The sequence below is a fragment of the Nannospalax galili genome, unplaced genomic scaffold, assembly GCF_000622305.1.
Source record: "Nannospalax galili isolate Female #2095 unplaced genomic scaffold, S.galili_v1.0 scaffold976, whole genome shotgun sequence".
In the NCBI taxonomy this organism is placed as follows: domain Eukaryota; kingdom Metazoa; phylum Chordata; class Mammalia; order Rodentia; family Spalacidae; genus Nannospalax; species Nannospalax galili.
The window spans coordinates 616,394-634,110 of record NW_008339381.1 but is presented as its reverse complement, the minus strand read 5'-3'; the positions used below and the strand labels follow the sequence as shown (position 1 = coordinate 634,110).

At 38.5% G+C, this 17,717-nt stretch overlaps 1 protein-coding gene across 5 annotated transcripts in view; it reads left to right on the top strand.

Moving 5' to 3' along the window:
- Mindy3 (MINDY lysine 48 deubiquitinase 3) overlaps positions 1-17,717 on the top strand; it is a 73,726-nt gene that overhangs the window by 32,660 nt on the left and 23,349 nt on the right. For 4 of the 5 annotated variants that reach the window (XR_607294.3, XM_017798385.2, XM_008833888.2 and 1 more), the window contains 2 exons: positions 2,187-2,257; positions 6,662-6,742. Coding sequence is in view for 4 of the 5 variants with exons in the window: in XM_017798385.2 (XP_017653874.1) it covers positions 2,187-2,257; positions 6,662-6,742 (152 nt within the window). In the remaining variant the exon portion in view is untranslated. The remainder of the gene's footprint in view (positions 1-2,186; positions 2,258-6,661; positions 6,743-17,717) is intronic. The other variant, XM_029563954.1, reaches the window with a different exon arrangement.

Below are 17,717 nucleotides of genomic sequence, written 5' to 3'. Positions count from 1 at the left end.
TTTACTCTTTATACTTTCCTTTTGGGTGTTTAAGACCGTACAGTTGTCCCAAATAAATCGATTTATTTTTACACTTAAGGTCATTTGAGGATCTGTTCCTCAGGGGTCACATGGGCTTAGGAAGAGCTCCTGGCTCCTTCCTTTTACCAGTTCAATCTATGTGAGGATAAGTCAAAAGGTCCTGCTCGACCATATCTGGCTTTACTTGGAGGCATGAATGAGATGCTTCCTCTGAGTTAACCCTCCTCTTTGTAGACTGGACACTGGCTCAAGTCTATCTTGTGGGGTCTCCATGTCCTCCTTGAACATATATTATGAGACAGCTGGATTTTATGTCTGTTTATGAATTCTGTAATATAAGAACACATTCTTTTGCCTCTATAGAACTCAACTCTATACTCATAAAATTGTGAAATTAAATAGGGAGCTAACATCATATTCTGATAGTCATTTTCATCCCCTGTGTATCTAAAAGGATCTTTGGACTCAAAGAGACCTAAGTCACAATATTACTGTCTTATCTAGGCCTAGAAGAAGCAAGTGGCAAAATGAAGACTGTATGTATGCTGTGTGAGTCTTTTTGCTCTGTATACTAGTTCTTGGCTTACATCATGTAGGGGTTGTACTTAAAACATATGTAGTATCTATAACAAATGACTGAGTTAGCATTATGTCAGTTGAAAAGAAAATACAATATTCTATTGACAAATTGTGTGAGACATGACAAGATGATGAAAAGAATGCACAGTTATATGCACATTTGTTGACTGTAATAGAATTTTTAAATAGGAAAAAGTTTTATTTGGGTATGGCCCTAATATAGTTCTACTTAACGTACATTAGCTAAAGGCTATAATCTATGAAAAGACTTTATTACTGTCTCAGTCCCACCTGCATTTGGAGCAATGTCTTACTTTATCCCCTGTGCTTTATTATGTCTTCCCCACTTCTAGAACTTGAACTCTGTTACCTGACTTGTATGTCCTGTTTCTGAGCTTTAATGCTAGCTTCTTATCCCAAATCAGAAGTCCTCAAAGTAGCTCAACCCCAGTTCGTATAAAAGGAAAGTCATGTTCTGTTTTTACAGAATACACTTCCTAAATTCTTTTGTCTTTTTTCTTTGGTTAATCACTGTTTATCACATTCACCACACTGTATATGTTTAAGGAAACTTAAGAACTAAGCATAATATTCACACACCTGTAGTTATAGGTACTGGAGATTCTGAAATAGAAGGACTCCAGACCAAGAGTTCAAGGCCAGCATGAACAACATTGTGACACCCCATATTTAAAATGAAGAAAAGGAGGAGGAAGAGGAGGAGGAGGGAAAGGAGGAAGAAGAGGAGGAAGAAGAAGAGGAGGGGGAAGAGGAGGAGGAGGAAGAGGAAGAAGAGGAGGAGGAGGAGGAGGGGGAAGAAAGCTTTGACAAGAGTTCATTCCTTATATACACACCTGTTTAATGCTTCTTGATTTTAAGTTTTCTTCTTATCTTTTCTGGCCTAGAAAACTCCTATACATGCCATGGAATGTTCAAATGTTGCCATTCTTATAAGACTTTCCAAACACTAACCAGATTTCACCAACCACCACCCTACCTTCTCTGTGTACTTTTAGCCTAAGATACTAAGGCAGAGACTACCTCCTAGTCATCATGTTTATCTATCCTCTAGCAAACTGCCCATGTTCATTTACAGTGGAAAGGAACAACTTGAAATGTCCATGGTTTAAGCACTGTGCAAGTACATTCAGTGCTGCCCAATGATAAATGCTAATGATTATGATCAATGTGGCTGAGTGTTTTCTTTCAAAATCAGGGTCAGTTCAGTAGCTCTTTTCATGGATATAAATTTTTAAATTCTGGATAATAATTTCTTTGGATTTCCGGGAAATTTTCATTAAAAAGTTAACATTCAACATAGTTTTCTAAGTACTTTTATTGTACATTTGAAGCTTTGTATTTACTCATCATAAAGCTATCTAGCGGTATTTAATAATGAGTTGTGAGAGCATGATCGTTTGATGTGACCTTTTAATGTGCTAAGTTTTAGATCATAGTTTTAGGGGAACATAAACATTTTGGTATGATTTCAATATACATATATTTATATATATGCACACATATATAACTACTACTTGGATTTATGTATACTAATGCAGTGCTAAATTTCATTTTATTTTTTGCAGAACTTCTTGGTATCCGTGAACAAGCAGCAGTAGGATTCTTAACATTAATGGAAGCTTTACGATACTGTAAGGTAAACTGTTTCTGAGGATTTGAATATATCCACAGTTGTGGATATTATTTTTGTTATTATGATAGCTTGTTTTAACTTACTGCTCTTACTGTACATTACTATCCCTTCCTCTTGTTGATCTCCCAACCTAAACCGACAAGGCAATAAAGAAATTAAGCTGGGTGATCATTCCTATGAGGGGAATCGGGGAGCAGTGCACAGAATAAAATAATATGGAGAATGGAGATAAATATTTTTCTTAAGCTGACGGAAACGAGTACTTTTTCTCCATTAGCAAACAGTATGATTCACCAAAACAAAGGGTAATACTTCAAAGAAAAAGAATTTACTAAATGCCTGAAATACTTTTATCTTTTCCATCTGAAAAAATGATACCACACTAAAAAAAAAATGTTAAGCATTTACGTCAAACTATTTTAGCACATGTGCTAGGGTTAGGAACTGCCTTGAAGCCTTCATTTATTGGTGTAGACGTGCCTTCCTATGCAATCTGAAATAACCATCAAATATTCCGGATAGTTTCAAATGTTTTATTTCCACTTACTAAGATGTCATAATCTTGAACAGAGTAAGAAGTGGGCCTGTTTTTGTCCGTTTTAAAGTGGCCCTTCCATACAGCGGCTCTGACAGTGATGACTTGTCTGTTTTAAAGCGGCCCTTCCATACAGCGGCTCTGACAGTGATGACTCTTTTAGTGACAATGAGGAGTGTCCTGTCCTCTTCCGTTCTGTGTGGATCATGTGCACATGCCTGTGCTTCTTACTCTTCCTGCTATTTGCCAGACATCATTCTTTCTTCATGTCAACACATAAACAACAGCCACACAGGATCTATCCTGGTCTTACTCATCAGTAGTGACTGTAAACAGAGATAACTCCTTTTTCTTCAGGCATTTTAATTATACCAAGTAAAATGTAAGACAGCCTGGCAACCAGAGATTCAAACTGAGTCCCATATCTCTAATATGCACACTCATCTAAAGGAAGTGTGCACCCATGCTAACTCCCTGCACACACACATATTCACACACTCACAGACTCCTGTTGGCCAGTCTCTTTACCAGTCAGGCTTGGTACCTGCTGTCATTTCCACCAAGAGTATTCTAGCTCTTTAAGTGGATGGCTGACTCTTCCCTTTTGGTTGATTTCAAGTTACATCAGAAGAGCTACTTCCTGACATTTCCTCAGTTAGTCTTTGTCACATTATTTCGTAGTGATGACTACTCCATAATGACCTTTTTACTTACTTTTTTTTTAAATCTTGAATTCTTCTGTTGTCTTTCCTAAAGATGTAGTCTCCTGAAGGATTTTTCGACTGCCCTAGCACAATGCACTGTTGCTTATAAAGGAGAGGTAAAGAGGACTGTCTAGCAGGGCCACACAAGGTTCTGTCTGGGGACAGGGTAGCAGCAACATGGAACAACTTATGCATGGCAAATGGGGTGGGTGACCAGGTTCCTGGGCTCCTATGTTTGGCTAATTTGAATAATTCTAGCAGATTCTAGGCTATGGGATAGTAACTATTTGTCTAGCCCCTGGCATACAAGCAAGCAGACTAAGCCTAGAGTATGAGGGGCCTATGAAGGGAGTGGTTGAAGTAAGAATTTAATCAGCTGGCCTTTTTAAAGGAAACTGACCAGCTTATATCCAGGGCCTCAAAACTGAACTGGCAGTTTTGAATTAAAAATTAAAAATTTTGTGTGTACAAATTTTTTCTGTCCTCAGAATCTACATGTATTTACTTTTCACCAGAAAATTAGAAAAATCGTATAAAGTAAGTAAATTATGCTTGTGTTAATTATATAAATCTGACAATTTCCCTATTCTTTGAAAGTATAGCAGATTTTTTCTAGTGACGAAATTAACATTTTGCCTACCATTTTGACCATATATATTGAGTTACATAAATGAAGCAGTATGTATTTCTAACCCTTCTATGGACACACCAACAAAGAATGGTGCTTCTGACTCTGTACTTAAAAAAAGACATAACTCACATCAAAATTTCAGCATTTTAAAGTATATAATTCCATGGATTTCGGTCTATTCATAAAGTTATGCAGCCATCACCTTTAATTCTTTGTTCCTCTTTACAGTGAGATAAGGGCCATGTTTTGTACAGAATCAGTTTTGTTTCCACCCATCAACTGATAGATGCTTTTATTTATACGTTTCGAAGAGCCTATTCATATTGTAAAACTTTAAACAGGTTAAATCATGGGAGTCACATAGCAGATTGAATACTTAAGAGAGATAATTTCCAGTTTTACCTATTAAGAATACTGCTACCCCATGGGGCTGGAGAGATGGCTCAACAGTTAAGAGCACTGTCTGCTCTTGTAGAGGACCCAGGTTTGATTCCCAAGAACCCACATGGCAGCTACGAACTGTCCTTAACTCCAGTTCCAGGGGACTCTGAAGCCCTCTTCTGACCTCTGTGTCATGACACGGGTGCACTCAAGTACATGGAGACAATACGCTTATATCCATAAAATAAAAATAATAAATAAAAAACTATTAAAAGTATACTGCTACCCTTAACATTCACATGCACATTTTTGTGGGTGTATGCTCTCACCTTAGTTTGTACTCAGGAATAAAAGTACTTGGCCAATGGTAGCTCTTTGTTCAGCTTTTGAGGAACTGTCAAACTGTTTTCCAAAGTGAGGACACTATTCATGAATTCAGCATTCGTTTATCCTTTAATCCTACTAGAAAATCTTATCTTCTTTTTTTAAACCTCTGTATTGTTTTTAAATGTACATGGGTTTTTTTCCTCTAAGAGAAATTGAGCAATATCTAGACTGTCCGCTACGTGATTGCAGTCTCCAGCCTGGGAGTCAGAACATCTGGATGTGATTCTATCTCTGTAGTCAGGGCTTGTGAGCAGCGTAGTCTCTGCTTCTGTGTGGCAGTTGAAGGACTAGTGCTGCTCATCACTACAGTCCCTCTGCCACCAGCACTGAGCACACTGTCTTCCCTCCTTTTCCTTTTCTTTACTGTGCTCAAAGGATTCTTCCTACTTGACTGGTTCCACAGTGCTGAATTAGTACATCTGACCATCCCTTCTAACACAGGACATAGAACTGAGATTTCTGTCCATGAATACAAGAACACCTCTTTTCCACCTCCCTGTGGTGATAATGAAGTCCCAGAGCCATGGCGTAGAAGCAGAGACTGCTGACTGTTTAGGAAAGAATCATTGGGCCCAACTGCTCAAGTAGCCACTTGGAATATCCTAATTATAGGCAATCTGTATGAGGACAAAAGCTGATTGGTTTCTAAGTGATGGTGTCTGTCCTCATAAAAGGGTGGAATTTTAGCCAGGAGTGGTGGCGCACACCTTTAATCCCAGTACTCGGGAAGCCGATGCAGGTGAATCTCTGTGAGTTCGAGGCCAGCCTGGTCTTCATAGTGAATCCAGGACAGCTGGGGCTACAGGGAGACCCTGTCTCAAAAAGACAAAAAAAAAAAAAAAAAAAAAATTGTGGAATTTTTAGGGTAAACATAATGTCTTGTAAATCTTTATTTGTTCAGTATTAAACCTTTATATCTCAGTCACGTATATAAAATACTTTCAGAGTTTTGGCACAGTCTTGTAAATAGGTATTTAACCTTGAAGGCAAACTATAAGTATAGCCTTTTATACATTTTAAAGATACTATTCATGTTGTAGAACCTTGAATTTATCACGGAGTCAAAAAACATTGTGCATTTTTATTGTACTATATTCTTTTTTCAGAAAAATTATCATATTACCCTAAACTAATTAAGAAAAAGGATGCTCTTTTCCCCTGTCTTACGTATTAATTTATAGTTCTATTCCTTATCAAGTAATTATAAATACTTGGCTTTGAGTTTGATGTGCCAAGGTGAAATTTAAGAAGTCTTTTTGTTGTTGTTGTTGTTTTGTTTTTTTTTTTTTTTTTTGGTCTTTTTGAGACAGGGTCTCCCTGTAGCCCCAGCTGTCCTGGATTCACTATGGAGGCCAGGCTGGCCGCTTTGAACTCACAGAGATCAGCCTGCCTCTGCCTCCCGAGTGCTAGGATTAAAGGCGTGCACCACCACGCCCAGCAAGAAGTCATATTTTTATCTGAGAAATTTATCAAAACCTGAGAATTTTTTCTGGGGCTAGACTACTTATATCTAGCTGTGTTATATATGTATAAATCCAGGTCTGTATACTGTGCTCTAATTCAAAGTTGCAATGTAACCTTAGGAATATTTCCCTTATGAATTCAGCATTAAATCTCTGAGGATGAGGTACTCTCTCCTAATGCTTTCTTGTATTTAAATATTAATTGGACACTTTAGTTATGTTTCAAACATTTGTGAACAAGTACTTAACAGGCAGTATAAATTTTTCATTTTTTTGTTTTGTTTTGTTTTGCTAAATTTGTTCTAGGTTGGTTCTTACTTGAAATCGCCAAAATTCCCAATTTGGATTGTTGGCAGTGAAACTCACCTCACCGTATTTTTTGCTAAGGTATGGTTGTATGGGACTTTGTTTTTCCAGTATGACATTAAGCAATTAAGTAACAGTCTAAGTCCATATTTAGTTTGATCTTTGTGCAAATGATAGCTTAGTCCACTAATAAATAGATTGCCTCCCCCCAAGACATCCAAGCAATTCATACCAAAGAAAATATTTTTACCTTGCTCTAATTTTGGAATCATCTTAATAAAGCCTGTCATGACTTAATTACAGTGTCTTCACCTCTTCTGACTCCAGAGCTTTGACTTTTGTAATATGGAAGAAGCAATTTAAGTTTTCTTTTAGAATTCTTATGTAAAACTTTTTCTAAATCTTAATTATTAACTAGACATAATGATTTTCCATAGTCGAGTGGTAAGGGTTTAGGCATCAGCAGCCTTCATTTAAACCCTGGCCTTGTTGCTTCCTAACACCTCTTGGCCTCTTTTCCTCTGTCTTTAAAATAGGGCTTAACAATGGCACTTGAGTCTTAGAATCGTTGTCCACCGCACATCTAAACTATTCACAGTGCCCAGCACAAGTTGCATGCTCAATAAGTCTTAGCTGTCCTTATTGTTGTCCTGTTCATTATTCAACAAACATCTGTGATATCAGAAAACTGAATCATCAGATGTTAGGGGGTATATAGAACCATATTTTCGAAACTTCTTGACTTAATGTACTTTTTTGATTAGTCCATGAGGTTTTGTTAGCACACATTTTTTCAATGTAATTTTGTTTCTGTAAGAATTTTATAGATTACACCAGAGTCTAAACTGATAATGCCAAGTTTTGTGGGTGTGCTTCACTGTGTATTCTCTTCTTATTTTTATTGTACTAACAAAATTCCATCTTCTAGATTTGGAAAAAGATACATGTTACTTTTTCTTAACATGGATTTTCCTGATGTGTTATTTTTAGTCTGAAAACCTTGCTGTTTATCCCCACAAAGTAGCGATGAAGAAGTTAAAAGCAGAGTGGGACTACAGAAACGGGAAAACGTCTAGTTCTAAACTAGGAGTTTGTGCTTTATATTTTAAAAAAGAAAATCAGTTTAAATTTACATACAAAATGTATTTTCGGAACAATTATTTTATCTTCAAACCTATCCTTAACATTAGGAAAACTGACAAGTTATAAAACTATACAAGTGGGAGCGGGAGTTTCCCTTTTTTTTTTTTTTTTTTTTTTTTTTTTTTTTTTTTTTTGAGGTGTGAGCTTGGATTTTGAGGGATAGGGTCTCCTTATATTCTAGGGGCTGGCATTGAACTGGCAGTCTTCCTGCTTCAGCCTCCCAAGTGCTAAGATCACAGATGTATGTCTAGCTTTGAAGCTTTATAAATTTTAAATGTAAAAATAAGATGCCAATACTTTAATTACATTTTATGATTGATAGTTAAGGAATTACTTTGTTGTCAGACAGTAAGAGATAGAACATTTATCTAGGATGACCAAGGCTCTAGCACTGCCAGGCTAGACAGCAGGCTAGATTTCACAGAAAGAATCAGTAAAGCTACATAAATTTGCACAATCTTGTATTCTACCGTCTGGAAAAGTAAGGAAGTTTGACAAAGTCTGAAGAGTAAATTATACCTTCTTTATGATGAAGTGTTCACATCCTACCTTCCTGCCTTGGTATGGCTTTGTTCTTGCTTCCATAGTTCTTGATCCATTGTGCAGTTGTGTTTATGACAACACAGAATTCCCAGCCCTTTTTTTTCTCCTTCTCCATTGTAGGTAGTAAGCCTTGTCCAGATAAGTCTCTCATTCATCTTCTATTCTTAGATCTCAGCCATGTGTAATGAAATGTTTCATTAGAGACAGAGCTTAGGAGAGAAGCTCAGATGTAGGCCTAAGAAACAAGAGGTCTGTACATGCCATGTAAGTCATGTGGGCATTGAAGTCTCTTACTGTGTTCATATCCTGGAAGATGCCGACACTCCTCTAAGTATTAAAAATCTTTGTATCAAGTCATCTCATTTCGAACCCTTGAGTGTTAAGTATGTACTTTATTTACTCTGTGGTCTCAGAATCTAGTATGTAGTCTGGCCCATCCCTTGTATAGAGCATTTATTAGTTGCATAATGAAATTTTGCCCAAATACTCTACACTTGAGTGTAGTGATTTGTTTTTTTGTTTTCTGGTTAATTTATTCACTCCGTATATTCCATGGCCCAAAGCAAACAACAGTGTTTTCCCCTACAGTTTATTATAAATAAACTATGTTATTTTTATAGTCTCTACAAAAATATAAAACTCTTCCATAAAATCATTTCTATAAGACTCTAGATATGTATGTCAGATGTTGACGTTTTCCTTGTTATAGTTTCAAAGTATATTGCGTGCTCACAATTTTCAAAGCAACCAGTAATTGAGCATGGCTAAATGTCTGTACAAACAGTGGGATTTTTCATGCACTGGACTTAATATGCTGAAACTGTGTTCATTTATTCCTCTACTCATTTATCTAATGTTTTCTAGACATATAGCTTTGTGCCTGGCGTTGTGCAGATGTTGTGACTACAGTGTTGAACAGAAATTAGATACTGCTTCTGTTGGTGTGGAGGTACACATCCTAATGGAGGGGCATGCTGACATTACCACACTTAAAATATTCCAAGTGTGATGAGTCTTGACAAAGCACAGGTCTAGAATGCCGTGAGAATTAGTCTGAGTTTTGAAATGCTGGAATGTGTCTTGAACAATCGATGCCTAAAATAAACCCTGAGTTAGCAGTGAGAGTCATGTGGGAGCAGAAGAGCAGGTGGTGCTCAGGAAAGAGCTGGGGCCATCAAATGCCACAGAAGGGAGAACTGATGAGAACAACATGAAAAGACCAGGAGCACTCAGAATTAGGGCAGCAGGTAAGAGAGAGGCTGGAAAGGGGGTGCACCCTGTTACTGCCTCCGCTACAACTTACCAAAGATTTGGGTGGGACCAGTTCAGGGATGCTAAGAAGGAGAGGAACAAGTTGAAAGGTTTTATTTTTTATTACGTATGCTTATGTGTGCCAGTCTGTATGTGCATGTGAGTGCAGGTGTTCACAGAGCTCAAAGGCATGGGATCCCCCTGGAGCTGGAGTTACAGGCAGTTGTGAGTTACCTGGCATGGGTTCTGAGAATTGAGCTCAGATCCTTCCACAAGAGCAGTATATTCACTCAGACCACTATCTCTCCAATCCATGAGGAGAACAAGCTTAAACTTACATTTTGAAAATGACAGATCACCCTAGCTAATTGTGGAAAATGGACATAGTCAATAATGGCATAGATAATAGGTAAAACAATATTTTTGTCGTATCTTTGTTAAATAGAGAGTGTAATTTCGTCCAGGGTAATTTTTTTAACATATAATATTTTAAATTTATTCTTGAGAATTTCTTCCATGCATAATTGATCAGAGTCACGGCTGCTCTTCCTCCTAGCTCCTCCTGGATCCAGTCCCCACTTCGCCACCTCTACTCAACTCCACGTGCTCTGTGTGCACATGTGAGTGTGTGTGCTTGTGCGTGTGTCTGTGTGTCTGTATCTCTTGCCCATATACCAGTGGTATGGGCTGATCCACTGGAACACAGTCTGCCTTCCAGGAACCACACCCCTAAAGGCAACTGATGCTCCCTCACCTAGCAGTTTTCAGCTACCAGTTGCTCCTCAGCTAGATATGGTGTTCATGAGCCCCTGCCCCCCAATGCTGAACGTTGTTGACTGTTTCAATCTTGTGCAAGTCTGTATACATAACCACAGCTGTTGTCCATTCATGAGCACATTGGTCCTGTCATGAACAGAAGGCACTGCTTCACCTGGTCCTTCCTACTGGTTCTGAAAATCTTTCCTGCCCCTTTTCCACTCTAGCCTTGGGCATGAGTGCATGGTGTAGATGTCTCCTTTATGGCTGAGCATTCCACATACACTTATTCTCTTCATCTCTTCACTTTGGCCAGATGAGAGTTTCCGCTTTAAGTCTTATTTGCTGCCCAAAGAAACTTCTCATGAGGACTGAACACTGCATTAGTTTATGGTAAAGATACCTGTATTTAAAGGGCAGTTTGATACTTTGTCCGTTTAAAAAAATAATAGGAGTAGGTTCACCTTAGTGTGTGACATTTTCCTGGGAGGCATGAACAAATGTCTGCACAACCTGGATAGAGAACAAGTAATAGAACAAATAAGGGTACCACCAAAGCCTAACATGTTGGGTAGAGGGGTTACTTACAGGAGCAGAAGTGGCTCAAAGACAGCTTTTATCACCAAAAAGCCCACTCAGCATGGTAACAGCTGAGCTGAGAGTGTCGTACAGGTGTCCTTGCTGCTTATATAAGCTGGGGAGGGAGGTGCCTAGTACATCTGGTCAGTTTTAGGACCTTCTTCAAGATTTTGAGTCATTTATGTCCTGCATTTTAAGGAGGCTCCCTTTAGAACATCCTGAGTCTGAAAGCTTCACTCCAGGATGGAAACTTTTATCCTAGAAGAAATGACCACATAACACCTGAGGCCTCTAAGCTCCCCAGCCATGGGTTCTTGTTCAGATTTACAGTACCAGATAATGTGTTTCCTCCTGTGGAGCAGGCCTTAAAGCCACTCAGAAATCAGTTGGCTACCCCTGTAACATTTGTGCCACTATTGCACCCACAGGCATATCTCTCCATGCTGGCCATTATCATAGTTCACAGGGTTTGCTTTTCTCTCCCAGCAGCCTATTGTGGTGTTACTAAGTCTCATTGTGGTTGTAGCTGAATAAATGATCGACCTGACCTGTGTTTGTTTGGAGTGGGCCTGAACTCTGAGAATCATCTGTTCATTTTGAACGAGGCCTCACCCATACTTTTATTCCAAACTTTTTTCAGCATCAAAAAATCTTGGATTCACCCTTATCAGAAAGCCTTACCCTTTGATCCCTAGGCCTAAGTATCTCCTACAGCATAGGACAGCAATAATGTCAATTATTCTCACTGTGCTCAGGATATGAATATGAATGTGCTTCTTCCAGTGTTTTGACATGCTAATTCAAGCACATCCACATTCGTTTATTGTCTTGGGTGCAGGGCAAAGTAGGGTCCCAAGGAATCACTCAGATGCCTATGTCACAAGAGCATCTTGCTCAGTGATCTTGTTTGCATTATAACCAGTAACTTTTGCTGCAAATTAGAGTAAAAGTCATTGGTCAGAAGTCATTCCAACAACCTGTATACCACCTTCCAGTATTACAAAAACTAGCCAGCGGGGAAGAAGCTTCCTAGTCAGTACCAGCTTGATTTCTTTTTGTCCTTTGATCAAAGTATGTGATATGGGTCTTACCTTCAAGTGGTAGTGAGCAACCTAGAGTAGTGGCAATAGCCTGTATTGCTTTGGTGGTGTCTGGGACATACCTGACCAACAACTTGGTGGGGGGGAAGTATCCCACACCTGACACTGGGCTTTTTATTTGACCTTTGTTTTCTGGGAGGAGCATTATCCCTTGTATAGGGTAACTCCAATTAATTTCCTGTGTGTGTGTGTGTGTGTGTGTGTGTGTGTGTGTGTGTCTGTACACATGTGAGTTTAGGAAGCTACTCCCATTCCCTCCCCACTTAAACCTCCTTTTGCATTGTTCACCTTTCCCTTTTCCTATCCCCTGTGGCCTACTATCCCCCTTCCTTAACATCTTCTGCCTCCACCCTACCCCTCCTCCTTCCATATCTTTCTTCTACCTCCCCCAATGGCCCCTTTCTAATTTGGTCTAGGGCAATTGTAGTGTATGGAGAAGAATAAAGCAGTTTGCTTCCTGAGGTAAAATTACTTGGTGATACACTGGTAGACAAGTGTAGAAAATCTAATGAGATACATATTTCTAATGACTAGACCTCACAACCTATATTAGTTACTTTTTTATTATATATTATACCATGGCCAAGGCAACTTATAGAAGGAAGAGTTTATTTGCCTTACAGTTCCAGAGGGATAAGAGTTGTTCGATCAAAGCAGGGTGATGTGTGGCAGAGGTGGCCGGAGCAGGACGCTGAGGGCTCACATCTTCAAGTAGGTCAGGAAGCAGAGAGAGATATTGGAAATGGGACATGGCTATGAACTCTCAAAGCCCACGCCCAGTGATATCCTTCTTTCTAGCAATACCACACCACCTAAGGATTCCATGACCTTACCAAAATAGTGCCACCAACTGACCAAGTATTAGGGGGGCACTTAATCAAACCATCGCATTCCACACCCTGTCCACCATAGGCTCATGACCATATCATAATGTGAAATGCATTTAGTTCAGTTTCAATAGCCTTTCACAGTCTCAACAGCATTAAAAACTTCAGAGTCCACAGTCTCTCCTGAGATTCAAGGTAATCTCTTAACCATAAGTCCCAGTAAATCGAAAGCAGATTCCATACTTCCAACATGCAATGGCATAGAATATTCATTTCTATTTGAAAAAGGAGGAATGGAGGTATATTGAGGGAATAACAGACCAAAGCAAGGCTGAAAACCAGTGGGGCAAACACCAAATCCTGTAGCTCCATGTCCAAAGTCTGGGACTTTAGTTCCAAAGGGCTTAGATGGCTCAGGCCTCTCCAGCTTTGCTGTTTGTAACATACATCTCTCTTGGGCTGGTACCACTCCTTGTATACAGTTCTCTTTGGTAGATGTCTCAACTCTGGCATCTCCAACAAACATCTTGGAGTCCCCATTGCCCACCAGGTTTGACCTTTGCAGCTTTACACAGTGCCTCTCAGACCCTCTTGCCCTTCCAAGGCTGCCTTCTCACACACACTCCCCTGCTACGTCCTTTCTGACCTTGGCAGCTCTCTGAAATTTCACAGGAAGAATCAATCTCTCTCTCTCCCTCTCTCTCCCTCTCTCTCCCTCTCTCCTGCCTTTCTGGGGCTCTACCAAACCTCTACTAAACCACCACCCTTCTGGGGCTCATCTTTCCTCAGTCTCTACTAAACCTCTCTCTCTCTCTCTCTCTCTCTCTCTCTCTCTCTCTCTCTCTCTTCATGTGGCTGAAACCAGGACTTTTTTTCCACAAGTTGGAAGCTTAGCTGGTGGCATCTTGAACAGATCTGGTGGTCTCTCCATAATGGCCCTAATATCCTTATTAAAGAGAACCTCTGCTCCAGCACCAGCCTTGGCTGCCATATTATTAAAGCTTCCTAGTGCTCTTTTTTGCTCCACACTGTACATTTTGTACTTCTTTCTGCCCCACTTTCTCTTTTGCATTATAGATCTGCATAATGTTCACCATTAATAACCACATCACTGAGTGTCAGCTAGGCTATCTTGAAATTTCTTCCACCAAAGAAAATTTACATTTTAATTTAGCCTCAGGCAGTCTCTTGGGCCTTGGACACAGGAAGCAGAGAGAAACTGGCAGTGGAACGTGGCTGTGAACTCGCAAAGCCCACTGTGAGTGACATGCTTCCTCCAGCAAGGCCACACCTCATAGGGATTCCAACCCAGCACCACTGACAAAGTGTTCAGATACTTGAGTCTGTGGGGGATACCTCATTTAAACCATCACATATCCTCAGGAGAATGTGTGCACAAATGATTAGAAGGAATACTACCATTTCATGAATATGATGGGAGATTGAAATTTGTAGAACAAATTTTGCTTCACTAAAAACAACTGTAATGATACAGATTGAAAACTGTTAAGCCTCTAATTGGAGGTTTATTTTTAACTTTTAGATTGTCTTACATGTTCCATAATCATGTCATTACATTTTTGTAGAAATGGAAGCTTTATGTATTAGATCTTGTTAGTAAACAGCACAGCTATGTTATTTTTCACTCTGAAAATTAATTCAGACAAAAATGAAAGTAACAGCTACATGTTAGAAGTAAGGTAGCGGTCAGACTGACATTTTATTAAGTAATTGATTTCTATGTATGTTTTGAGATCTGAGAGTATTTTAAATTAATGACACTCAAATATGTATGTATTGAGTTTTTAGAATAATTTGTGCCCTAAAATACAACTTGTAAAATTTTCACGGATGTCTTTACGTAGTTTCATGGATGGCACTGAAAGTGTACCATTGTCAAGTGATTAACTTCAGCTGATTTTTTTGTTCTAAATTTTTCAAACACTGGTATATTTATAAGATGAACATAGATTATGGCCCTCACAATGATGAAACTCACGTGCCGACCTTGTTAGGTTCCCTGCAGGCTCCTAAAATGGCAGCGCAGCTCACGGTATTCTAAAACAGAGGGTTTGAACTTGGCTCCGGGCAAGTCACTGCTCATTGGGTGACCAACCAATCCTAAGCTAAACTGCCTGGTCATGCCATGGACAGTTACCCAACCACCCGACCACCTAGGAAAGATGTCTGACTCCCCTGCTTACTGCTGTTTCCCTGCTCCCCGAGAGGCAGCCCAGTGGTCAGTTTGCTCTCAAATAAACTGCTCCCCCCAAGTTGCCTGGTCAGTGGTCTTTACCACTCCTCTTCCATACACACCTTTTCTAGCATTTTCTTTTCTAGGAAAAAAATGCTTTCATATTACAACTTTAGTTTTATTGCAAATTATATTTGTTTACACTTATTTCTTTATTTTCTTTTCTACCTTTCTTATTTCTAACCTTTAGAAGTTGAAAGTACGGATTCATATGTTGTGTTATCAAAATAATGGGCTGAGTCTGAAATGAATTGTATGATATTTGACTTTATAGCAGGATGTATTTATTTTCTGATTGCAAAATATATTTACACTGATAAATTTTAAGATGCAGAAAAATGTGATACGAACATAAGAATCAAGCCTAGTCTCACTATGTTGACTAACTCTCCAAAGTGTTTTGTGCGACTTCTGACCCCAAATAAAAATCCAGCTTAGTTTTCTGCATTGTGATTTATTAGCTCTCCTTATCTCTGTTAATTTAGAATGTCAGTTTCTTTCTGCTACATTTTTTCAATGAACTTATTATATTAAATACTTACAGAGAATCCACAGAACATTATCATTACTATGGTGTATTTACCCAAGAGGTAACAAGTTGTTTCATGTAACATTTTGTTCTGCATAGTGGAGAAACTACAAATTTTTAGTAACTGCGGTAAAGGTGGTATTTCAAATTGTAGCAATTTAAGAGTCATCTCACTACACCACCATTGTTACCTAAGTCACATAATCATTCTCATTTCAGTTTTAACTAAACCAAAGGGGAAATGAGAGGCATACGGACAGTCTTTAACTGAATCCACAGAGCAGCATCCTGAACTAAGCAATCTAGTTTTAAGGCATAGGTCATCTTCTACCCACGTGCTATTAAGTATTCAAGATTTCCCTAAATTTATTGCAATAGCTTTTAAATATAAACTCTAGTACTTGTAAATAGCAGAAAACAAGGATTTTCCATTCTACTTACACAGCTTTGATTCTCATATTACTGAATAAAACAGCTTTGATGAGTAGTTACAAATCAGCATCATCAAAATATGTATTATATTTAAGATTGCTTTCATGATTTGAGGTTAGGTAGGAAAAACTTTTCCCATCAGCGTAATAGCCTATCAGCCAACTATCCACTGTGCTTTTCTTCTGAGAGAACAGCTTACTTTTGGTCTCTAATTATAAATTTAAAAGAGCACCATTGTAAGTTCATGATGTCCTTACATAGTTTCATGAAGGGCACTGGGTGTTGAATTTAGTAGTTATTTAATATTTGAGATGTCTAGTGGCCTAGAACTTAGTTTTTAAATTTTACTCAACTATCTTCCCAGCCTATAAAAAATCATAAACATTAAAATATTTTATTTATTATTTTTCTGTGTATGCGTGTATTGCCTGCATGTAGGTAAGTGCGCCCGTATAGTGCAGTGCCTGTGGAGGACAGAAGAGGCTGTTGGATCCCCTGGAACTGGAGTTACACACAGTTGTTAGCTGCCATGTGGGTGCTGTAATTCACACCCGGGTCTTCTGCAAGAACATTCAGTTTTCTTAACCACTGAACCATCTAGAAGAGATTCTTTTACAAGGTGGTAATGTTATTTGAAAAATCAGTAGTAAAAATTAATTTAATAATTCTTATGAACATATAAAACCAGGTTGATCATTTATTACATTTGGGGGAATTTTTTTTCCTGAAATTTTAAAATTTAACTTTGCACTATATTTTGTAATTCATCTTTTCTGGTACAAAAGAAATCTTTTTTTTTTTTAGTCTAAGCAAGCATGAGCCTGTGTTAAAAGCAAGGGGTGATACTGCACTCATGGTATCTTAGGGACACTACTGGGGAAATGCATACAGGTCGCCTTTGTGTAGACTGGAGATTGATTCCTGTGCCACAGAATCTCTGCAGGAGCCTCAGGAAACTGCAGAGTAGTCAACAGCACAGTTCCCACAGGACCTAATCAGATAGGCCAGGTGAAATGCAGTAAGTAAATAGGCCTTTTCAAAGAAGGAAACTTAATTCCCATTGCATTGGATGGAGAATTTTTCATGCTAGCCACCTGAGCTTTGGCAGAACAAAACTATGCCCTGTGGCCATGGATCCCCAGAAATCCTCCTGTGGTGCTTTTGATGGTGTTAAGAACTTGCAAACTAACTGCACAAGTAAAAGTATTTCTGAAAAGTACTTAAAGATTTTAGAACCCATATTTAAACATATTTTTGAAATGTTTTCATAAACAAGAACTTTATTGAAACAGAGTCGCATAGTGTATGTTTTATTTATTATATGTTCAGTGTTTCTCTATGGAAGTAACTGTACCTTGCTTTCTTAGTTGGTACATTCTCTCAAAATGACAGGTGCCATTAGTCAAGCATCAGGTCTTTTCATAAACGTATTTACATGCTTTCAGGGTTCTAGTGTCACCAGATTGACTATTTGGGCATTTTCCCTCTTTTTCTTTTTTCTAACCATCATTTTCACTTTTGATTCTTTATCTTGCTTTTTCATAATTTCTTATTTTCCACTTTGAGAACTAAATATGAAATTTGTAATGTTAATAGAATTTTTAATTTAAATATAATTTTAAAAATCAATAGATAGCCTTTT